This window comes from Thermobia domestica, chromosome 9 (assembly GCF_964235325.1).
Source record: "Thermobia domestica chromosome 9, izTheDome1.hap1.1, whole genome shotgun sequence".
Classification (NCBI taxonomy): Eukaryota; Metazoa; Arthropoda; class Insecta; order Zygentoma; family Lepismatidae; genus Thermobia; species Thermobia domestica.
The window spans coordinates 205,664,117-205,690,564 of record NC_137462.1 but is presented as its reverse complement, the minus strand read 5'-3'; the positions used below and the strand labels follow the sequence as shown (position 1 = coordinate 205,690,564).

At 36.0% G+C, this 26,448-nt stretch overlaps 1 protein-coding gene across 5 annotated transcripts in view; it reads right to left on the bottom strand.

Annotated features, from left to right (window-relative positions):
- The window catches only part of LOC145660563 (uncharacterized), a 385,653-nt gene that overhangs the window by 146,574 nt on the left and 212,631 nt on the right, over nt 1-26,448 (bottom strand). For 3 of the 5 annotated variants that reach the window (XR_014126831.1, XR_014126832.1, XM_081725787.1), the window contains one exon: nt 17,908-19,157. The exons of 1 other annotated variant lie outside the window; for it this stretch is intronic. Coding sequence is in view for 1 of the 4 variants with exons in the window: in XM_081725787.1 (XP_081581913.1) it covers nt 19,099-19,157 (59 nt within the window). In the remaining 3 variants the exon portion in view is untranslated. Of the gene's footprint in view, nt 1-17,907; nt 19,158-22,477; nt 23,388-26,448 lie in introns of those variants that run through there. One more of the 5 variants, XR_014126830.1, reaches the window with a different exon arrangement.

The following is a 26,448-nucleotide window of genomic DNA, read 5'->3' as shown; positions in this document are numbered from 1 at the left end:
TTTCATTGTTATCAAACCGGTAAACCTAGTTTCTTTATTATTTGTTCTTAATGTCTTTTGATTTATATATTAAGCCCGGAACAGCTACAGCAAATAAACCTATAAGATAGAATGTTATACTCGATCAATGCAGGGGTGTATACCTATGAACAATCTGTGGCTTGTCGATTTACGGCAGCTGGTTTTACCTGTAAGCGTTGGGAATTGATATTCAGATTTGTTTTTGTACTGATTTGTATTTCAGGTCAAGTGATTAGGAGTGTAGACCATTTATAGTTGAGTAAATAATACGTATATATATTAGGCCAATGTATTGAAGTATCTAGAATTAAAGTACCGTAAGAGTCGTAAACTTTGAAGTAACTTGGTAGAGATTCAGATCTGCCATGTTCACGAAAGTTCATTTAACATTATAACCATAAACAAAAATAGAAACAACGTGTTAAATTTTCAAAACTTATGTCCTTTCAGCTAAAGGAGATGGATGTTAGATAAACGCAAGTGTTATTATGGAAGAATTGATGAGAATGTGAAAAAAGCGAAAGAACCTCTGAAAAACATATAGGCACGAAGCTGTCCAGTGTATAGCTCGTATTAGAGCTAGAATCTGTACCACTGAACCAATGTTCTCCCGTCTTAAAATATTTTTAAATTGCAATGACTAATCTCAAACACTTTGGTTCATATATTTCTTGATTTTATACATATTACACGTGTCAGCGAAGTTGTGTGTGGGAGCGTTATACGAAACATTGGCATATTTAACACTTGTAGTGAGTGAAGTACTACAATGTGACCTAATGTGATTTACACTTCACTTTTAAAGAAAGAAAAAAGTCAATGGCAGATGGGAGAGAAGCATCATTGTCCTTGAACGATGCCGGTGGATGCTTACTAATTAGTGAAGCGGCGGATAGGGTACATACAAACAATGAGAAGGAGGATTCGTTACTATGCCAGTCGGTACAAAACAAAAAACACAAAAGCAAAGACGAGAATATGATGTGCTATGCATGCCTATGCATTTTGTTTTCCACGTGGGATTTTTACGAAGATGGCACATTGTACGCTATTGTCTACCATCACAACCATGTTTAGGAACTAGCCAAGTCAATAGGCATTCTATTGGTGGATGTAGGTACAAGGACTTTCGTGTTAAGGATTTCGAACTTCGCTTCAGGATGTTTGCTTGGTATTATGTTTGAGTTACAGCAACGACGCAAATTACACAGCATAATCTTCATTTTCTTCTTCTCCTTCTCTTATTAACTCTGCAATACATGGCCACCCGCACAACACGTTCTCTGTTTTCCTGTTCAGCACATTAAAAGGCAAATCGAAACATCCTAAATTTATGTTTACTGCAAGTCAGTGTTTAGTACATTAAATATGTTAATGATTTTTTTTTTTTTTTAAGAAATATTTTCGCTCAGCCAATCATATTAAACTAATTTATTATTTAGGTCGTGCTTAAATTGATAGAATAAGAAAGATGTTTCTACGTTTTGTAAGAACCAAGGTTATCGTCTCTAATTTACTATGAAGTGAGCTTATAGCTAAATATACCGCCATACCTTGGCGTGTCTTTTCTCCCGCAGTTCATGATGCTAACCCAAATGTCTCCTGACTTGTTTCTTTTCCCAAAACAAGCACGAAATCCTGCATTTATCTCCAACTAGTTCTTTCGCTCCAAGCTTTCAGCTCATCTAGAGCTTGCCTGCACACTAGCGAGATTTCTTGGTGTCAAAAACAGTGTCGTTCACGAGACGAGATCGAGGCGAGAAATAAGGCTTGATCGTTTCGTTTCGAAACATTTCTCAATTTGTTCTGTAAATTTATATACAAAATTTATGCAAGTATTTTTTCTTAATTTCATTTAGAAGTTACCAGAATCCTTCCATGTAATGAGAGACCTACGGAGTGTGTGATCTTTGTATTTAAACTATATTTATTATTTGGAATGTATTATGTAATGATTTGTGTAGATTCATTGTGCTTTTACAATCATTTTATCCATTTATAGTTTTTGTATATCAGGCAAGGCCAACCCGTCGATAGGCTAGTTATGAGATGTAGCCCCACAGTGGTCTGTTATACTGTAAGTTTCAATCATTGGTATTGGTTTATAATTTCTTCTAGCGAATATATATTCTAAATGTCTGCATCACTCTTAAGTCATTATTGCATTATTCATTTTAACGCATTATGAGGTTTACTCAGGGGAAGCGACGCTTACATAACCTCCATGAACACTACACACCTTCCATAGTACGCAGGTGACAGCCATGGAGTACAGTTGCAGGATTCTTCCGAATTCCGAACTTGTTTGTAAACAATCGATTCTGTCATCCAGTATGTGCTAACAAGAAACGCTTGCTATTCCACACTAAACTCCGGTCTTCCAGTGCAAGAGGTCTGTGATGTCACAGTTTGTTGAGCGAATTCTCAGTAAACCCGTTACACAAAGGAAGGAGACAGTCGTGCATTCGTAACTAATCGTACACTGCCAACACTTGTTTTATTCGATTCCACTTACTTTGTTCCTTCCTCTTTTCGCTCGACCTTTTCTCTTTCTCCTGCCTCTGATTGTAGAAGACCGCTCTCATGTCACACGTAGGCGAGTTGGAATTGCCATTGTTGTGGATCAATTTCATGTCAATCATCTGCGCATTGTTACTATGCTTCGGGAATACAGAGTTAATCAAACCGTAGCCTTGACCAGGTAAGTGATGCCATCTTCTAATTGGACTGAACACTGTTCGACTCCGCAAATCCCTAGGATTAATATCGTAGTTGTTAGCAACTCCAAGCACAAACTACGGGTATATGATATTAGCAAATTCATTACGCCGTTCTACAAAAGTAACCCCGCATTATTATTTTTAAGTAATAATAATAATAATAATAATAATAATAATAATAATAATAATAATAATAATAATAATAATAATAATAATAATAATTGTTGTAAACAAAAATAACAGAATAAACCTCGTACATGATCCAAGCTTATATTTTCCCTTGAAGTAAAGTATTTTAAATATTTTCCTTCTAAAAAAGGACATTCTTTTTTGCTTTAAAATGTTCTCTTTTTTTTTCTTCTTCTTCTGCTTCCGTAAAGTACATCGTTAAAATGTTACCTTGGCCTACACAACGCATAACTTCACTAGGTATATGAATATATGAGAACATAGGGTATACATTCAGATAATAATACATGCAAACCTTTACTTCCTGTTGCACTTGCTTGCTTCAATTTATCTGGTAGTGAATATTATAACAAGGAGAAAGATCATAGGTCATTGCAATGACATTTTTATTATATTCTGCAATTATTGCTCATTGTTGTGTCTATTTTTTCCTTATCTTGTATTTTAGGTCAAGGAACTCTGGATAATTGAATTAGTCAAGAATAATTGTCACAAGATACAGGGGCAAATGTCTTACTAAGAACTGTAGAAAAAGTAGCGTCGGAGCCGGGAGACAAATGAGTCCATTTGCTTCTTCTATAGATCCAAGGACGCCGATCCTGGGAGGGCCGAGGGGGCCCGGGCCCCTCCAAAGCTCATGTGGGCCCCTCTATTGTATTTGTGAGTATACAATATTTGGCATAATTTGAGTGCAATTTGTCTTAAAATCTTCATATATATACCTTCTGCATCTGAATGGGTCCCCCCAAATTTACAGAGAAATGGGCGCCCTTGTATAGATCCCTAGGTACTTTGAAAGGAAAAGTAGGTGCCGTCTCAGATATAACATTTATATAATCTTCCAATGTTACGCTTAAGAAAGCGTTCATTTGTGTATCCCATTATTACCCTAAAACTATTGGATTGGTACGATTGCAATTCCAGACTGACATTGGTCTCTTTCAAATCCCCCCACCCACCCACCGCCAAATAAAAATGAGTATTCAAAGTAGTTACAGGCTACAGTCATACACTTTTGCCATCTATCAGTTGACTATTGGTTTCAATGAAGAAAGAGTTAGGATATAGTATAAAAGGTTTCAGCTGCTGCTCTTCCCACTGAAACTAAATCACGCGATTGGACACTGAGGCATCGCCACTAAAAACAGTTCGGGCAGCATGAACTATTGAAAACAAGAACGAATCAAATCATTCAGAGCGCGTGGGTTTGATACAATTAACCAATGAGACAGCAGACGATGTAATTAGTTACGACTGCAGCCGGTAGGGTCGTTGATATTACTTTCGTTGCATTGTGGTAACGATTTGAATTTCAATTGGGTATGTAAGGAGTGGTACATCAGGGTGATCAGTGATTAATAAGGTGCCGGAGGGGATTATAGTCGGTGGGAGAGAATTCAAGAGAGTATGGTGGGTGAAGAAGTAATTCACTCTGGAAATCATAGCGAATCTGCACTGTTCTTTGATGAACGACGAGTGGGTCTGAATTGTGGTGCAGCATGAAGACCCATGTCGGCCCTTTTCGATCAAATTTATATATATATCCCCTCTCCCTTCCCAAGTTGCGGGGCTAAATTTGGATTTAAATGGCATTGGAAGTGTCACTGTTCATCTTAGCGATCCGGAAAACTGGATTTATCACTAATATCAGTCATTTGCGATCATTTTTAAATATCACCCCCCGCCCCTTCGTCAAAGTGAAATGACAAAAAACATCCCAGGCCCAAACCTTATCTGTGTTGAAAATTTGATCGAGATCGGTCAGGTGGTTCAAGAGGTACGAATGAATTCACAAATATAATGACTTTCATCATATATATATATATATATATATATATATAGAGAGAGAGAGAGAGAGAGAGAGTATTATTATTATCCAGTTTAAAATTCAGTTTGTAAAAAGGGGCCGCGGTGGCTCAGTGGTAGAGCGTTCACCTCTGGTGCTAGGGGTATCGGGTTCAAACCCTGCTCCCGCCAAGTGAACTTTGTGGTGGACAAACACCGTGTGCGTGGGTTTTCTCGGGGTTCTCCCGTTTCCTCCCACTTTCTTCATTCCACCATTTCATTCATTGCTCATTATCACCGTCTCCTTTAGCCTAACCGGCATAACCGTGGGACGTAAAACTCAAAATTTCATTTCATTTTTTTCAGTTTGTAAAAAAAAAAAAATTACCTTGGCACATCTAGTCTCTTCACGTGTTTTAACACTGTTTTAACTTAAAGCATACATTATAAAATATAAAATGAATCGAAACTTGGAATTATGAAGCAATAGACCTTGGAGTCATGTTGTTTACAAATGATTCCCTAAATGCACCGTGGCAACAGAGTGGCATGTGCTGCATATAAACATGTTGACTCTCAAAGCGAAAGAACACAGTTCAAAACACTGAACCCAACTCTATATAACACTTCGTTGGTCCAATTGATTAGTGTTAACTCAAGACATGACCAAAGGTTTATCACCTTTCAACATTGGAGGAGAAAGTCGAGTTGTTTCAACCGTTGAACAATAGGGTTGTCTTACGAGTGGCAGTTACATACATTTATGTATTCTTCACCAGTGCCCTTGCTTACTACAAACAATATCCTTACGTCTTTCCTGGCTGCTGGTAGTGTCCTGTAAAGCTTACCACGTGATAACAACAATATCTATCTTCTTAACACAACGTAAGTATAACAAGGAAGTGGTATGAGACAAATAAAGCAAAGAAGAATTACTGTTTCAATAGTACAAGTTCCATATGAAATACTCGTGACAAAAAACTTCCTAGAGTCAATATACAAGACGGTGCTTATGCTTCATTGACACACGAGATTTCTAAGGTAAGAACATCACAAAACCATATTAAAACCGCAATGAAATAAGAGCATGGTAACAATTATAATTCATGCCAGGCGCATACCCATAGAATTTTTGTGGGAGCCCTCGATTTTTTGGGAAGGGGAGTCCAATATTAGAAAACATTGAACTGTTATAATTCTACGCCTGAAAAAATCGTTTTAGCTACTGCCACCTATATATTCTCAGAACGAAAACTGAATTGTTTGTATAAGGAAAAAGGAGTAAAGATGAAGTGTAAGATCAAAACATAGACTATATCCATCATTTCTCTGCTAAGGCACAGGGGCGGATCCAGGACCGATTTCGGGGGGGGGGGGGTTGTCATACTGCTACTTTTAAGGGCTCCAAACTTTGGGATGGGTTTTATTTATGTATATAAAATAAGAAAGTTTCCTCCTCTGGATCCGCCCCTGCTAAGACAAGTATATTTTATTAAGAAAATGAACAAATGTCTGTCGTGTTCAGAAATTTTAAGGTTGGTTAAAAGGGACAAAATTGTTTAACAAATCAGAAATGTTGTCACTCTCTTGTCAATGTACAGTGTAGCATTTATCTCGATACATCCTTGTAACTTTGAAATTAACCGGACAAAAATCGCCAAGGGAACATTGTTTGGCACACTCTGTAATACCACAATATTAACAGTGTAGCCGACCCGACATAAAGTTGTATTCTTTCAAATAGCACTACTTCAAGCTATTATGTACTTCAAATCTACACGTAAAACGAAAACACAAAATATCATACTTATTGTGCAGTATGGCAAACTAAGGAAGCTATGAGATTCGTGAAATTTCTCTTTTGATCTCGAATTTGAAAATGTACTTTTCGTCTCATCTCGAATTGAAAAAAAAAACATACTTCTCGTCTCGTTTTCGAGACGAGACAAGATATTTCTTTTCATGGACAACATTATTGAAGATTGTATACTACAATTTAATTTCACGATTCAATAAAATTGTTTGAAGTAATTGCGTTCTGAAATTGGTATACAATAATATGCGTAACCCCTGTAGATAGACAATGTCAAATATGTACATACAACTATAGTACCATTATGTTGAATTTTGTATCATTTACAGTGATGGACAGAACAAAAGCGAAAGCCATTGTTATAGCATGAAACATTTTCAGGTAAAATTTTAAAAAAGCCAAATGTTTAGGACGAACTTAAATCACCATGGGAGCAGGAATATCAAAATAACAACACATGTTGGACACTCTTATTTTAGTAAATGTTTTATCAGTCCAACATCCGGACACCTAATTCCTTCAAAGAATTACAGCGCCGGCAGCTCAATGACTGGCTCCTGTTGGCAAAATAAAAACAAAAAGCAGGCGAGTGGGAGTGGCAAACATGAAATTTAAACTCCCTACTGTTTCTGCATTTTTCTCTGACATCCCACTGTGCGCCACTGTACGTTTTCATCGATTCCGTCTGGGCACAGATAACTCAAAAGATGATTGAAGACGCTTTTTACTACCATTGTTAAAGCAAATGCCGACAGCACGTGATGAGAATTCAAAGCCATCCTTGTTCATCTGGGTTGGACGAGAGAGAGAGAAGGGGGGGGGGCTACTTGTCCGCCGCATACAAGGAGAATGCAACTATTGCATTGGCAGCTGTCACATCTGAATGATTGATTGGCTACAATTCTTCGTAAAATTAAGAATATGAAAGTCCCTTAACCCCTTCGCTTCAACAAAAACACAATGCTGCTTATGCTTTTGGCTAAATTTCCATCTTCCACGAATTTTACCTTCTTGCTAAATGTGCAATGGCAAAGTGAAATCCCACTATAGTTAGTTGTACTTAAAGTAAATACACACTCAAAACTTCCCAGCAAAAAATAAAATTTGGTTTGTTTTCCAGGTAGATGGAGTATAACATACTTCCTCTAAATGTCCGCAGAAATTATCCAGTGATACCGAATCCAGAGTGAATCCAAAGAATCAACAAATTCTTATAGCAATGTTAGTAACATTGGTACCGAAAGAAGTAACGTTACCAATGTCTGTTAAGAAAAAAACTGTTAATAACATTTTTGAAGAAATGTAACAATGTTGATACAAAAATGTTATTAATATCTTAAAACATTAATTTGAAATTTTGTTAGAAACATAATAATGTGTCGTCGTTAATACATCTTAAGAAATAAATCTTCTTTGATAATAAATAAATTAAACTTCTAATGTTTCATCCTTGTTTTATTTTAACTGATGATTCAAACGCTATGATTGAGTTTATCATCATGTTTGTACTTAGTGAAATTATTGTGGTATAATTTTAAATGTTAAATTGTTACATGTTTTCTAATACGTAACAATCAAAGAATGTTACAATTTGTGGTTTAATCCAAAGTTAACAATATTAACAATTCTCCTAATTTCCTCCCACTTTCTTCATTCCACCGTTTCATTCATTTCTCATCATCACCGTCTTCTTTAGCCTAACCGGCATAAGCATGGGACGTAAAACAAAGATTTCATTTCATTTTTCACCATTGCTTTCTTTCTCTTGCCTTTTTTATTTTTATTATTATTGTAATAAAACATTCGGAATTTCATTTGATTTCAAACCTTCCTCATTGTGTTATAATAGCTCGACAACAATCGCTTGATGTCTGAGATACTTAAACTGCAGGAAATTCTAAACTAACTCAACACTATATTGACTCGGCACTCTTATAGCCAGGGACTTATGCACAAGGTAGGGTATTGGGGGTCTGGGCCCCGCCACGAAATACATACTGACTTCTCTGTAAAATTTTAGGAGTGATTTTACAAATTTTAATTTCTAATCTATTCTCATATTGAATATTCAATTTGGATCACCTCGAAAGCTTTGAATCCCTACAGAAATAAATTCCTGCGTACGTGTCTGCTTATAGCACTTGATCGACAATGAATTATACCTAACTATTGAATTCCACATTTGTCTACGTGCAAGTTTGTCACAGGTTACAGTACATTTAGCTAATGCTAAATGACTCAAAAACAAGTAATTTTTGTCGGACTATATTACGTAATTTTATTTCTATTGCTTTTCTTAATAAACTTTTATATCCATGGGGGATCTGCTTATACCCTGCACATTTTCAAACAAAATTCTCTTTGGTTATAATATAATGTTCTTTTTCAGTACCAAGATCAGTGGAGTACGCAGAATTTCATCAAGGGAAATTTAAGCACCCAAATCATATAGCGACACTGTCGTGGACAATGGCGCGGCATGGATGATAATGTCTGGGTGTTTCAATGTCTGCAGTCAAACCTGTTGCTTCGAATTTCTTGATTATCCTACGAACTTCCTTATTAGATATATAGGAGACCGCGGTGGATCAATGGTAGAGCGTTCACCTCTGTTGCGTGGGGTCCCTGATTCGATCCCAACTTGCGCCAAGTAAACTTTATGGTGGACAAACACCGTGTGCGTGTGTTTCCTCAGGGTTCTCCAGTTTTTCCCCACTTCATTCCATAATTTCGTTCATTTATCATCATAACTGTCTCGTTTAGCCTAGCCAGCATAAGCGTAAGATGTAAAACAAAGATTTAATTTCATTTTAATCTCATATCCTTTCAGAACACGAGTTTTTCTTTAAAAAAATATTTAAATACATAATTATTTCCTACATGCATTTAATATAGAAAATAAGTATTTTTCCATATCTTGCTCAAAACACTGAAACCCCCTTTCGTGCGCCACTAACCGATATCATGTATGGACTCAAATAATTCTCACCAGGTTCAAATCCAGTTCTTCTGCACAAAAGACGAGAACTCAAATTATCTATCCACAAAAAAGCTGCCTTAAATAAATATATTGAAAACCAAGAAAATCCTGGAAAACTCTCCGGGAGTTGTGTTCAGTATAGGCATATACAGTATATAAAATATGTCTTTGACAGAAAAGCCACTCGTTTGAGGGTGATAGTAGAAATATTTATGACAATTTGATTCACAAACTGCAATCATTTGCACCTTGAAAAGACTCGTCAACAGAAATGCTGAAAAAATATTTCGCTCCGAAAGCAAAAACACAAGGAGAAGGAAAAAAAAAAATGCGTGTCAAATGTTTTGTCAGCTTTTTGCTAATAAACATATTTACTTCCTAACAACTCAAGGTCATACCTTGTTTTTTTTTTTTTTTTTTTTTTTGTATCTTCTTTAACATTTTTCCTTAAAAAGTAATAATATTATTACTTTGTTTGAGAGAACAAATCCTTTTTCCATCCTTAAGTCCATTACAAAATACGCTATTTAAAATAAATGCTGTATTTCTTTAAATAGTTTTTCCGACTTAAAAAAATGGATCATGGACTTTTTCAGACTAAATAGTTTTTCAGACAATAAAACTTGCAAATAATTGCTGACTTTTTTGGAATACTGTGGTTCAGATTCCACGTTAGTCGAATTATAGATTCATGTCATAATAAGTCTTGAAGATGAAAAGGAAAGTTAAACACATCAACAAGCAAGAAACAAACGCGTAATATAATTGTAAAGGTAAATAGAAAAATTCTATAATAGTAGCAGCGTACGCTGTAATAAAAAAAAATGATGTCTAAAGATATACAGGGTGTTTCAAAACAACAGCGATAATATTTGGGAGGTGATTCCTGACATCAAGATAAGACGAAAAGTATATCCAACCTGGGTGCACAAATGCTTAACTTCGGAGTTATGGGCTGCCGAAAACATGAAAAAATGAAATTTGAAGTTTCATAGCTCCAAAACTATGCGACCTACCATAGTCGGTTCAAGACTTCACTTAGGAATTGGTAGACCTATTAGTCATATCCAAATATCCATGTAGCTCCCATAGTTTTGGAACTATAGACCTTTAAAGTTCATTTTTTCAAATTTTCGACAGCCTATAACTCCGAAATGACGGCTTTCTGCACCCAGGTTAGTCTATACTTTTTGCCTTATCTTGGTGTCAGGCAGGCACGTGGCCAAGGGGTGGGTCCAGGGGTCCAGACCCCCTCTTTCGGACAGAGATGGAGTGGGTAAGTGGGTCAAGTGGGTCAAGTTATCTGAGTGGGTCGGGGGTCAACAGCATGTGACCCACCACCCACCGTTACCCACTGCGACCCACCACCCACCGTGACCCACTGTGACCCACCACCCACCGTGGCCCACTGTGACCCACCACCCACCATGACCCACTGCGACCCACCGACTCAGTATGATCTACCGACCCTCTCTGCTCACTGCATGGTAGACAGCATCTTCTGAAGACTGGTAAATTTGTTTTCGTTTTACTTTCAACACCTTCATTTCCCTTCCTTTTCCACTTGTTTTTGCCTACTTACCTCAGGTGAGTATATCTAACCAAGTGAAAAAAGAACTTCAGGCACTTTTGGATATTGATATTTTTAATTGTAATAATAGCAATAGGACTTATACTACTACTTGGCTTTCGAGATCTGTGAGTTTTTAGAAAAGCTAACTACTGAAAAAAATACATTTTTGAATCACTGTAATATATAAATTATTATATAAAAAATTGAATGTAACTATGTATGCCTGATCATCATGGTCAAATTGCAAAGTCAAATGAAATTACTTTTGGTATATAGTTAGGCCTTAATCCAAACTGGGATGTTATATTGGTTTCATTATAATATATAATATCCTAATAATACATAATATGTATACTATAATACATAATATAATACATAATATCCGAATTCTTGTGGGAAAAAAAAATGAGTATCTCTGCAAGCCTTTAAACTTATGGAGCTGAAATTCAGTGTATTAACTCTTTATTGAAAATAAACAGAATGCGTCCTAGCATTTTTTAAAATTTTCCTTTATGTGGGGGGTGGGCACTTTCTATATATGGGAAATTGGTAGTGAGTTGGTTTGTAAAAATGATCGAAAACGATCGATGTTATTTAAGAAAAAAAAATCAGAAACAAAAATATACAGTGCTTAGCTTCATATATCCATTGCTTTCTACTATAATAATTGCTGAAGCTTATGTTTATTATATGGAGCGCTTACAGCACAGGGCAATCAACCCAAAAACTTGTGACTAAAATAGGCATAAAATTTCTACTGCAAGCTTAATTACACGGAAATTTTAAGTTTGGATTGTACGCATAATTATATGGAAAATTTTACACTTTTTTCCCTTTACGTTGGTGTACTTACCTTGATTTGGAACTTTCAAATTTCATCCTTTTTTCCACTGAAAAGTATTGATAATTCAACAAGGAAATAATTATACTATGATAATTTAAATTCATCGTAATTTGGCACATGGCAAACAGCAGTGTGGTAATTGAAGAGGAAGAAGGAGGGAAATTCCCATTCACCTCTGAACACTTTCCAGGAACCTCTTTCCCTTTCGCTTTCTAGACGGGGGAGGGACCTTGGTAATGGCATCAAACCTTCATGTGTAATTACACAAATTAAATTTATAAACAAATAAGAAATCATCAGTTTATCAGGCTTTAATTGATAATTTATTCACAAGATTTCCTATCGAAGGCGTGGTAGATGATGTTTCTGTTCTCCATGAGTCGACATTGCCAACTGACATGGTCGATATGGATAAGATGTTGTATGGTGATAGAGAGATTATACTTCTTGCTGAGTATTTCAAAACTGACCAAGAAAAACCGTTATCAGACTTAAGTCTAACAAGCACATTGTCGATGAGGAGTTGCAGAAATCGGGGAGAAATATTGTCAATTTCCATGACAGAGTGCGAACGGGGATTTCCCCTTGTGAATTTACAGATGACTGATATTAGAAATAGACTAAGTGCTCAAACATTGTCTAACTTGTTGTTCATCAATGTTAATGGCCCACCGCTAGACAAGCTCAAAGTAGACGAGCTAGTTATTTCTTGGCTGAAGGATGGACATCATTCCGCTGCGGATGGTTTACCACGTAAAAGTTACCAACAGGAAATAAACTCGATTTCAGGTTTGTTTTAAGGTGGAAAATTACGAGTTATAGAAAATGTATACTTGTATTACTAATGGCTTATTTGTATTATTCAACTTGGTACCTATTTTTTAGTAAGTCTCTTCTTTGCTTTAGATAAACTACTTTGAATAAATATTCATAATAATTGCAATTATGCAGATTTGTAACTTAAATTTAACGTGGTGTTTTAGTGATTACACAAACTACAATTATGAGCATACTTTATGAAGATGTTCTCACATAGGGTACCCGAGCACCTTTATACACTATGAAAATCTGATTTTTCAAGTACTTTGTGAGAAAAATACTGTGAATTGAGAAACCATAACCTTTTCCATATTGTACAGGGGTATTTTCCTGCGAATACAAGCTTCTTTTGGAATGCGTTCAGAAAGTAACACTTGCAAGAATACTCTCTTAGTACAATTATATTTTAGGCACACACTAATTTCCCCCCACCTCGAACTGTTTCAATTTCCTTACTGACAAACACTTTACCATTGTATATCATAAAGGTCAGATCCACCGTTATTCTAACAGAGTGGTGCTTGAGCGATTGACTAGAAATTCAAACTCCGATTAGTGACAATTTCACAGTCTTGTTTTATTACAAGTGTAAACTCTTTAGTCAGTACAGAAGAAGCCGTGGGTCGTGTTCAGAGTTGATGACGATGGATTTTGGTGAGTCAGAATAGGTCACAGTGGATTAGAGTGGTTCATGGTGGGCGATGGGTCACGGTGGGTCAGAGTGGGTCACCGTGGGTGGTGGGTCAGAGTGGGTCACCGTCGGTGGTGGGTCAGAGTGGGTCACGGTGGGTTGTGGGTCATGGTGGGTCGTGGGTCAGAGTGAGTCACGGTGGGTGGTGGTCAGTGGGTCGTGGGGCACGGTGGGTGGTGGGGACAGTGGGACGTGGGTCAAGTTTTCATTGACCCACGCCAATTCTGCTTTCGGATCCAGAAATTAAAAATATTAAGGAAGGATGAAACGAAAAGAAACGAGAAAAAGATGAATCAGCGTCAAAAATATAAAGCTACAACAAGCGTTTGGTTACTCTTTCTTATGAGGAGTTTTGTGTGGAGGAAACGGGGGAATAGGGGGTCAAGTTTAAAATTGATATTATTGTAACGGACCATTCCATCTATCTCCATGCTAATCCTATGGACTACAAATGACGATAGATAAACCAGTTCGATGAGATTGACCCTCAAATAGAACTTAAGAAATGCCCAGAAATGCCCGGTACCAGAAATTTCGCGGTAACACTAATCCATTTTATATGATGTCTTTACTCCCGAAAGAGATCTCGTTGCTATCCTTGACGGCATTAAACGAAGATAAGAAAAAGAAGAAAGAAGACAAGTAGAACCGAATTCGAATGACCTCGCGAGACTATATCTTTTTCAATACTTTTTTATATTATTTTACTCAAGATTTCTTCATAGTTTTTTATTAAAATACTTACTAACATATCCTCATTTTGTTGTCCTAACAAACCAATATGGGAATGTTGCGAGTAAAATAATTTAGATTGATCGATTCCCTGGTGTGTAACCACAGCATTTCAAGTCACGCCTCCCTCCCCTATTACGAAATCCTGGCTAAACGAACGAATATATGTTGCCAGTAAAATAGTTTAGAATGATCGAGACCCTGATGTGATAACCACAGTATTTCATCATGGACCCCCCCTATTGCGAAATCCTAGCTACGTGGCTGTGTCAGGAATCATCTCCCTAACGTTGTCGGTGTTGTTTTGAAACACCCTGTATATGAATCTATAGATCTCATTAATTTGCATTAAAATTCTAATTGATGGTCTGCTGGACGATATTAGAGAAGGAAACACACATATTTAACGCCCCTCTTTTTCTTCTTCTTCTTTTTTTTAAAGAAAGAAAAAAAGTTGAACAAAAATTGATTTGGGAGCGTGCAGAGTTTTCAAGAAAATCGACAAAGAAACGAAAAGAAAGTTTTATATGTCGCTAGAAAGAAAAAAAAGTCATTCATGTGGCCAATAACAATAAGCTTAGAAACAGGCCAGCAATTAATATGAAACTGATGCTAAAATACATCCTATCTATCCTTTCATTATGACACCTGTAAGAGGACAGTATATACTACGGTTAATAAGTAATTTTAAATAATGTTAAATAATAATAGCGTTTTTAATTATTTCAGTTACACGTCCCGTAGTGCTACTTCTTGTTACAATGTGAAAATATTGCTATCAAAGTTTGTTGCAAGGTTAATACTGTATCTGTTTTCCATTTTCACAGATACTTCTTAGCATTTTTTGACTTACATATTAACGAGCAGTAACGATTGTGCAAATATGTTTTGTTCATAACAATACGTTTTGATTCTTGTTTATTATTATTATTGACTCTCTTCTTGTTTCGTGTTGCTGGTCGCTGTATGTTATTTGGAAATATAGACGTAAGTAAACTGACTATAAATTATTCAGGGCTACTGCAAAGGAAACAGATTCAATGCTGTAAGAAAGAAAAAAGCAAATTAAAATGAAATGAAGGCTTTCAGTTGAACGTTCTTTGATTATGCCCCTTAGCCCAAGGGAGACGGATAATTAGGGCAAGTGAATAATAATGGAAGAACTGGTGGAATGAGAATCGGTAGTACCCCTAGAAAACCCACAGACACGGTGTTGTCCATCATAAACTTATTTGGAAGCGAATTGAACCAGGGACCTCACACACCAGAGGTATGCAAGCACGCTACCACTGCCCACCGTGTCCTGCAGTATACAAAACAATATTCTACCAAGAACCTCACGCACCACCACTGAGCCACGGTGTCCTCCAGTGTTCAAAACCATATTGCACCAAGGACTTACGCAGGTTCTGTTGGCTAAATGACGGCGAATTTTTGGTAGGCCAAGGTACACTTTGAAGTATGTTGGGTCAACATAATTTCAACTTAATTTTTGTAATTATCGATTCCTAGCCATGCCGATCATTATCCTGCGTAGAGCTTACCAAGTGTGTTGCTAAAGTTTTTGATAAAGTACGACTACAGCTGATCGTCAAGCCCGCATAGTAGCTAACACGACTGAAAATACTAAAGAGATATCATATTGTGTGATCAAACTAGCCTGCCGTAACTGTTGTGCAGTCCTGTGTGATACTTTTGAACACGTTTTTAAGAACATTATCAGCTCCATTTTATCCAAAAGTAATATATAAATAAATAAACAGCTGAACTACTCTGTCTACATAGCGCATCATTCTAATATAAGCATGAAACTCCAAACTCCTTCCTACTTCCTCACTATATCTCTACTTGTATCCCTTTATAAAGACACAAGTAAAGGGCGGGAAGACTCCCAAAAGAAAAACGAAATATTCAATCATATAAAAGCGGTATTTTAATTGTAGATCTTGGGGAGATTTGGTAGCAACTTTGGAGAAGTGTCAGTGGTTTCCAATTACTTCAGTATTGCGCACCTGCTTTTCACTTTTAAGGCAAGATACGGACCGCACACCTTTAAATGTTGGTACCTGAGTAGAAGTTGAGAGGTAGATAGTAATGTTAACCATCAAATTACGGAACTTTATTTATAAGCATACAACATACAGTACATAGTGCATACAGGGGGTCCGTGGCTTTATTTACATCTTTTATACATTAACAAATGTAAATAATGCCACGGACCCCTAGAGATAATCAGACCACCGATTGGGAAAGGCTGTGATATAGGATGTCAAAGGAAATATTTTTTCTTATACAATCATAGAATACCCCTCGTTGCAATTCAAGAATAAAGCAAAGTACCTGCAATGTCCGTCAACCCTCTGTACGTAGCTTTTCTGCTTGTTGTCTAACCCAAGAATATAACCTTAGCAACGATATAACAACAATGTTAATCTTATGGGCTCAAAATGACCCCTGAACGTTGAAAGGAAAACATTATCATGTTTTTTTTTTTCTTTTAAATTTAAATGAAAACTGGCAAATCCACACAAAATTTGGAATCCATCAGGGTAAACGGCACATTTCTAGAGTTTGTGATTTCCGACATATTGTTGTCGAAAGGAAGTGGCATAAACATATAAAAGTAGCATTTTAATATGTAAATATACGAATAAACAAGTAAAAATTATAAGTGAAAAGGGAATACAAATAGGTATTTGAGTAAATTTAAAAGACCGTATGCATCAGGTGTTTTTTTCTTTTGTCAGAAATAAGACAAGGTAGGAATGTGCGTAGTTTACTCTTTAACACATATTCTGTGTGACGCTAAAAGTCGATACACAGAAATTCGTGAACACAATTACCCTTCTGTTCCTTATGACATTTGTAGTTTATTTTAAAGGTAAAGCTTATTTTGATTTTCTATCAAACAAACTGTAGCAATTTATATACATTCTGTATTACAGTTTCGACCTCTTACCGCTTACGTCATCCACTTGTCCTATATCCTATTTCGTATGTTGAAGTTATACTAAATAGCACTTGTGTCCAAGCCTTCGGCCTGCTGCATACTATAGATTAAAATCGGGCTTAATTAAAAGCCCTAATTCTTTACTTGTCCTAGTAACAAATAGCAAACTACGTTTATGTTCTATCTGATCATTATCCACTTTCAAATATTAATATGAAACAATGCTTACTTTAAATGTGGTTACAGTTCTTGTCCTATTTTTAAATAATTAAATTGAAAAATGTAGGTTTTAAGTATCAGTTAAATTGTCCGAATAGTTCCAAATTGCCTGCATGTTAGCGTCATCTATTGGCATTAAGCAGACAGGTAACACTAGTGGCTCGGCTGTGTACTATTAGGAATTAGCGTTACGAACAGAATATGTTTTGTACAGCGTGTCCCTAAAGTCGGGTCCAGTTTGAAATATTTGTTTTAAAGTATACTGTCAATTTTCTGTTTTATTTGATACAAGGGTATTTAAGGTTATATAATGGACTGAAGACATTATATTGATTCTATGGTCGTCGTGTGTGATGCGACAAATATCTATAAGGAAATCAAACTCCTGCCAGACTTTGGACATCTGGTGTGTGCTATTTATTTATTTATTTTTGAACTAATTCCCAGATACAGCATTTTTGCCATTTTACACAGTTAAATGTTAACAACCAAATTAAAAAAGAGAATATATATATATATATATATATATATATATATATATATATATATATATATATATATATATATATATATATATATATATATATCAACAATAATAAAACCAATAATGTCAACAAAGAGTACAAAAGTAGTAATATTATTCGGCCAGCATGCGTTTAATTGATTTGTCAAACACCGGGTAACCCGAAAAAATTATCAACATCAGTTGCTTGGTATTCTGTAAAAAAGATACCTCTGTATGATTGCCAACTAGAAGAGGCAGGATGGAATAGGCGGGTATTCGGGTTTTGCGGGAAGGAACACGTAAGAATAGCTCTTGAAGAAGGGTATCAGATCTCAAGTTCCCATTAACTATCTTATGGGGAAGTTTCAGGTCAGAATTATTTCTAAGTACTTCCGGAGTCTGAATATCTGGTGTGACCATTCTGGCGTACTTTTGAATTCTGATTCGTAGTTCGTCTAGGTTCTGTGGGAGAGGAGGCACGTAAACACGGTCCTTCAAGTACACACATAAGAAACAATCTTGGGTGGTTAAATCTGGGGATCTGTCAGGCCATTTCAGAAAAACGTTGTGCAAAAGGGCCTGTTCTTCCTATCCAATGTTGTGGCAGTATCTCATTGAACGAACGAACTTGGCAGTGATAATGAGGTAGTGCTGAATTTTGCTTGAACACACAATCATCAGAGTCCTCATTCATTTGTGAAATGAACCAAAGCTGGAGCATATCTGGAGCTGGAGCTATGTGGATTGTCTATTCACCAAATTCGACAGTTGTGGAGATTAACCTTTATTGACGTACAATGTGACTTCGTCACTAAAAATTACAACTTTAACTATCACCTATCTCTTGGAAATGACGTGCAAATTAAAATCATTCTTCCTTATCGCAAGGTTTCAGATTCTGATGTAGTTGATACTTGTATGGCTTCATGTGTAGGCGTTTCCTTACAACCCTCCACAAGGTCTGGTGAGGTATTCCTAGTTCATGGGACGTTCTGTGCATAGACTTTGTCGAAATCCTTTGGAAGGTCTCCCTTAGATGTTCGACACGTTCTTCAGGTACAGCAGGACGTCTAGATCTTTTCGGAGGACATAAACAACCAGTTGTGACAAATTATTCATGCCATTTCTTGATAGACTTCCTGGAGGCCGCTTTCTTGCCATATTTAATTCGAAACGAACGCTGCACTTGCGCAGAATACTAGTATCTTTCAAATTTCAACACACAGAATGACTTTTCAGCATCAACAAACGCCATTATTACTCGTACAAGTTTGATGACCAGCGCCTCTGATGGGCAAATTGGAAACTACACAAACCTGAAATGACAAAAAAAAAAAAAAAAAAAAAAAAAGTAAGGACCAGTTTATCATATGCAACCTACATCATGAAATACAATGCAATCATTTTCTCGTAGTAATGTTTTCAGTCTGACTTACTTTATAGACACGCTGTACGTGTATTATAAGTAGGATAGTAGATACATAAAAGGAACTACGAAACTAATACATTATTAGAAAGGTAGTTTCGAATGATCTCTAGTTATCGTGTAAGTAAGTAATGTAGAGGTTTCAGCTAGAGCAGATTTTTTTTTTTTTTTTTATAAGAATACCCGTTTTCTTCTTTCTTTTACTCTCTCTGTAAAATTCTTAAATTCTCGATCATATTGCGAGAATGTGTACTTTTTAACAGCAGCTACATATGTTATTCTGGTAACAATATTCACTTCACTTGTTTCCAAGAAAGGAAGATCCACAAGATTATTGGATAATTACTTGCAAAGGAAAAGATAAAAATATATCTAGATAATGAAATGTTGTCATTATATATTTTCTGTGAATGTAACGTGCTGATAGATTGAAAGATAATTTTTGGACTGAGTAAATAAATAAATAAGTTAGACAAGTAAGCAACTCTTTCCTTTTCAATATAAATTCCAATTTTACGGACCGGTAGCAATTGATGTATGGGGTGCTCAGTGTATAAAAGTTTCAAATCCATTTTTGGTCATTTTGAGATAATTCATATTTAAGATCTCGACTTAAAGCTTCCTCTCTGTCCTTGAAAGATTCAAATTTAGACCCTATTGTAAATAAATCTTATAATGCTAAAAACAGTGTTCACTTTTCCATGTATTTAAATGGAGCCCACAAACTTTGTTTCTTTTTCTAACAACTTTGTTAAGTGGATTTCAATTCTTTGTGTTCTGAATGCTCTATATACGGCAACTCCTAATAGAGAAGCATGTCTAATTCCAGATGAACCATAATTTTATACTATTAATGTTGATAGTGGGATACCACTGTCATTATTGGTGCAAAATAATTTATTAATGCTGGATATGGAATTTAGTTTTTCCCCAGACACTGAAAAACGACGAAATGTGTCTGAGTAAATGAATAAATTTTCTTTACTTGGCGGGAAAATATTGTTGCCCATTAAAAATATAATAATAACTGAAAAGTTATTAAAACCATCATGGAAACTGACAATCATCAACTCCTTTGTTTTCTGTACCCTTTCCTAAATCAATAATTGGCTCATCAGTCAAAAAGTGCTATGAGAACTTTTATTTATTTTTTAACTCCGGGAACTGAAATAAGTCTACACTGCAAAGTTGATTGATTCTTGTAACGCGAACAACTTGCGAGAGGCAACTTTTGCGGGAAGTCACATCAGCATTTTTTTTTTAAATTTCACCACTACATACTAAGTGGAGAAAGCTTATCTATATATAAAAAAAATCTCCTAATTCTATAAAGCTTATCTATAATCTCCTAATTCTTGTAGGCCTATGCGACTTTCTGAAGCTATGTGATGCAGAGAAAACTAAATACATGAAAGTTTCTTCGGGATCGTAATACTGCATATTATGGATGCGTTAAAATATCAAATAATACTTTTGATAAAGTGGGTACTTTCAAACCCCTAGGATCAAAATATGAACAGAGCGAAACCATATTCACGAAGAAATTAAATGTCGACTAAACGCAGGGAATGCTTCTTATTATTCAGTTCAAAACCTTTTATCGTCGCGAATTCTGTTAAGGGATTTGAAGCTTAAAATACATAGAACGACAATCATGCCCGTTGTTCTGTATGTTTGCGAATCATGGTCGCTTACTCTGAGGGAAGAACGTAGACTGAAAGTATCTCAGAACAAAATTTTGAGACGAATATTCTTGCCCAAGAGAAACGGGAATGGGAAATGGCGGAAACTTCATAACGAGAAACTGCACAATTTATACCGTTTACCAACTATTGTTAGAGTCATCAAATTTAGGAGTCTTAGGTGGACAGGTCACGCAGCCAGAATGGAATAAAGTAGGAATGCTTTCAAAGTTTTAACTGGAAATCCAATCTTAAAAAAACGACCATTAGGAAGACCTAGGCGCAGATGGGAGGACAATATTAAGATGGATCTCGCAGAAATAAGGATACGAAATAGAAATTGGATCCAGTTGGCTAAAGATAGAAGTCAGTAGAGAGCTGTTATGAACGAGACATTGAACCTTCGGGTTCCATAGAGCGTAGAGATAGTTATGTGAAGCTTTCTTCTCTTAGTTTGCAGGGATAAATTTTATTTTTTGCTGATGTGACTTTCCTCGTGAGCCAAATCTTTTTTTTTTTTTTTTTTCTATTTTTGCATTTGCTACAAGTAAGTATATCAACCTTAGTAACAACGCTGGTAATATTGTTACGTGTATTGTATCATTGTTAGGACTAAACACCACTGTTAAAAAAAAAAAATAATCAAACAACAAATAAATGCAATTTACTACTTCTTAACAGCGTATATTTATCACATAAGTTTACTCTACATAAATAAATAAGTAAATCTATTATAACAGAATAAAACCTATCGCCGGTATTAGATTGACAAGGAACAAACAACATACTCTTCAATTCTATAACATTATGAATTCTCGAAAATTACGCATTGAGAGCTTATCCTCAACCGTGTCAGTTTGTTTAGCTCTATTGCGATCTATCAATTTTTGCAAAATTATTATTGTTGACAGAAATTAAAATTTATAATTAATCATAATTTCAGGCTAAATCTCTTTAATCATACAGTATAATGTCGTCTTGTCTGTGTCATTCAGAATGAAAATTTTGACCAGCGTATTTTAAGAATGAGTTTTCATCTTAGGGTCTAATATGTAGATAGTTACCGTACAGCACCAATTTTTCTCTATTTTCTCGAACACTACACACCAGAATGCACATTCATCCAGGTGATTTTCTTCTAATGAGATATATTGAGTGGTATATGTCTCATTTTCGTTAAACGCTGATAATACTGTGTAACTTTTTTTTTTTTTTTTTTTTTTTTTTTTTTTTTTTTAATCATCGAGGAATTGGTGTAAAAAATAACAGTGTTCTTATAGAAGTTAAACAGTGTCCCTAGCAATGCTTCCGTCTTTTTACTTCTTTCTTTTCCATTTTCTTTTTGCTTTTCATTCTTCCTTTGAAAATTGAAATTTTTTGAAAGAAGATAAAATAGAATATACCGGGTGTCCGGAAAAGAATGTACCTTTTTCAAAGAAATATATTCTTGGGCTCCCTGGCGTTATATTAGAACACTTTATAGACCAAAAACAAGGCAAAGGCAATATATCAAAATATTTTTACCTACCTTACAAAGATTCAATATGGGGCCCTTCGTGACAAGACAGATATCTAGTCGATAGTCCATTTTATTTTCATGCTCGAATCAACAGTTCTTTCTGCAAAGAAGTATGGCCCATAAAGCTTTGTTCTGCAAATGGCAGCAAAGTAGTTCAAATTTGGAGAATCTCTGACATGTTCAGTGACTAACCGAGGGTATTCTGAAGCCAATATAATGCTTGTTGACTTTGCCATTGATATGAAGGTTGCCTTATTAGTCATTACTAAAGACTACCCTACCCCTAAATTTTCCATTAATCCCAACATGTCTATTTTTGTCTTCTTCAGTCAGTGCCTGCACAAGTTGCAGCTTGTAAGCCTTGAATTTCAATCGCTTACGAAGAATCCCAGATTGTTTAGTAGCAGAATAGTAACTCACGACCCGTTTTCTGAACTCACTTCGTGAGGCTGCGTTGGAAGGATTGTCGAACTCTATTCACTGTCTTCTCTGAATGCGAAGGATGGCCGGTGCTTTTGCCTTTGCATAGGCAACCTGTCTTCATGGGTTGTGTAGGTCAACGCTTAATGGAGTTCTTGTCAGGTGGATCAACTCCAAACTGTCGTGACATTTCCATTGAACTGTGATAACGGACGTTATCTTTGTGTATTCCACAGCATAGAATGCCTTCTATCGCGTGGGCGTGAGACCCGGGTTCGATTCCCGGCGGGTGCTCATGTGGTTCAGATTCCACGTTAATCAGTAGGTCCACGTCTCATATAGCCTCGCTGCTGAACGGGACGTTAAACTCAAAATCAATTCAATTGTGTGGGCGCCATCTTGAAAAAATGTGGTCTTGTGAATGGTGGTATTTCAATCAAAACTTAGAATATCAAATAGCAATCCTTGTCACTGACACTTCTCTCCACACATTGGACACCTAGGAAAAAGAAGAAAAAAGTGCAATTTTTTCCGAACACCCTGTACATAGTACAAATTACAGATGAACATTGGAAATTCCAAATGTACAGAAGTGGAAAACTTCCCTGGATCTATTTCTTTCTTTCTGTACCTTGAATCCTTTCAATGCAACGTTTAAAACTAAGACAAACTGAGCAAACAATGGGATAGACATTATTATGTTGATTCACAAATGCATTCAGTTTCTGCTTCTCTCCGCGATTTTTAAACAACTAAAACAAAAGAATAATTAATGGTATAATATGCTTGAGTTCTGATAAAGATGACACCTTAATTTATTTGCCAGTGAAGAAAATATCTTGTTACGTAAATTATGAATATACATAGAGAGCGGAGACTATTGTTTAGAAAAGACAAACCTACCTAAAAGACTGAGAGAATGTCAAAACACTGCGTAGGTTAAGTAACACATTCACACCTACATAACAACAACAGTTTTGCATCATAGTACAAGCATTCATATAGTTAGTTAGGTGTTTCTTAAGGTCAATGAATATCAGAAAAAATGTCAGTAACTGCATTGGAAAGTTATATCCTATCATATCAGTAAAGCTACCGTAGGTATGCAACGTTTTCAAGATTTTAACGTGACATACATTGAGATTTCATAAAAAATTAATTTCTTGAATCTTAGTTACCATCATTTACTTGATTGCAGAGGTGTAGCCATAAAATTGTTCTGGAGGACATTACTTTTACAGGAGGGCCGGGCTTTTCAAATACAGAAAGGAAAAAAATCTTATTTCAGGTTATAAAAGCATTCATAATAATTCTAACATATAATAAGCACTATACTTACTTAACATGTAGACATATTAATAATATTATTATTATATTTCCAAGATGTTACTTTTTTGATACAAGATCTTGATAGTGTGTGGAGATAGAATCACAATATATGAAAATATACCAATAACTGATTCATAAAAAAGAAACACTGTTTATAGAAGTCAGTTTATTGCATTTATATGGTTATACATAAAATATTTATATGGTTATGTTTAAAATAGTAATGACAGGCAGCGGCGTAGCGTAAGGGAACGCCGGTATGCCCGGCATCCCCTGTTAATAAGAAAAAGTACGTATTTCATTATATATAAATTGTTTGCTTGTAATTATCACAATTATTTCCACTGCAATCTTCTGGCGCGCTCTCTCGACTTACTTTGACAAGAGGAATCTACGCATGCGCGTCGCTCAGATGCACATTTTCTGTCTTTCCTCCTGTCGTATGCTATTTTCCTCGGGCTTCCAGGCCTACTGAAAGCATCGGGGTTTTCGTCTGCTTTCTGTTGAATGCGCATGCGCAATACTTCCCTTCTCACTCCTCTTCATCCCTTGCAACCCTACATTTGCTTTAGATATACGCTGGCATATTCAAGTATTTCCAACTGTATATATTTTGAACTAAGCTATAGTTTCTGAACAGAACGTACGAGCCCTAATATAAAGGAAATAGAACAAAACGGAAATGGTTAGTTCAACGCATTTTTGAAGCATGCCGGTTATGTAAATAATAGTATTAAAATAGTTATGCCTTAATCGTAACTAAATGCATCGTAATTGTAATCTTCATCGTAAAGGAGCTCACAGACACAGGCATAAATTTAAAGCATTCTGTAGAATTACGGTCACCGATCTGGTAGGACAAGAGAGCCACCACTCCCCGTCACTCGCAAAGATTGTGCCAGGGCCCTTCAGTCACTGCCACAAATCTCGGGGACATAAGGAGAACATATTCCCTACAATCTTGTCCACCCACCCCCAATAATCCGATTTGAGATTGTGATGATGATTTCTATCCGACTGCCACAAAGGAAACTGATGTCCTTTGACTTGTTTCATTTTTAAAAAAGAATCGTATTCTTTAATATTTCATTGTCATTAATTATTAGTAGTCTATTTTCAACTATTTGTTTAATTCCTGTAACAATTCCTATAATGCTATTGTGGTAATCATAATTTTGCTCAGATAAGAGTATTGTTGCGCCAAATATAGGCCTGATTGATTTTCTTTCATAGTTTTGGGGAAGTCATTATTTGCATTGTTATAAAACAAATGTCCTAAAATTTTAATGTGGATCATTGTGGATGCGTAAGTAGAAACATGTCAATTATTATTATGCATATATTCAAATTTTAGAATGTGCTCACGGCACTGAGTTGTAATAATGATATGTACCACTATTTCATCTACATCATTTGGTATATAATATACGAGTACAACAGGTTTACCTCAGAAATTTGATTCATCTACTGTAATATGAGTCTCTTCTCCCCTCCCCCCACAATAAGCCTTAAAATGTGCCCTCCTGCCGATGTTATAGACAACTCTGCTCCCCTAATCCTCCACAGCAGTTTTTTCAACTTCATAAATATTTTGAACATCGTTAAAAAAGGAAAGGATTATGGAACAGTCTTACCCATCCCACCAACGTTGAAGACAGATTTTTGCCCTTGACTTCAGTATCTGGATACAGAAACAGGCCCCAAGAGTTGGTTTAAGTGCTTTGTATTTACATCTTCAAATGATATATGCACTCAGGCCCATATTCACGAACGGGCGTCTGAGTTCCGGACCCAAGATGACAAATTTCTAGGGGCGATATATATATATATTGAAAGAACGAGATTGATGTGTGGTATGTGGAGAAAAAAGCCGCCCACGAGAAAAAAAAATGAAGGGAACGATACTGGAAACAATGTTCATGCAAAAGTGGGGCCTAGTTTTCTCGTCACACCGGTAGTGGCAAGAAGGAGCTGAGACAATTGGTTATTAAATTCTAACGTAATCCACGCATTCGCTTCTCTATGCCCCACTAGACCTCCAATTAGGGGGGCTTCCTCCTAACTTTTGTATAACCCTATATTTCCATTCGGAATAGCTATGTATTGCTGTCTGCAGTAGTACTATATCGCACAAATGACTAACTTTGGCATCCCCCTTTTGGAATATCACGCTACGCTACTGATGACAGGATGTGGCCCGTGGAGAATATTTCCTTCAAAGCTACGAAATT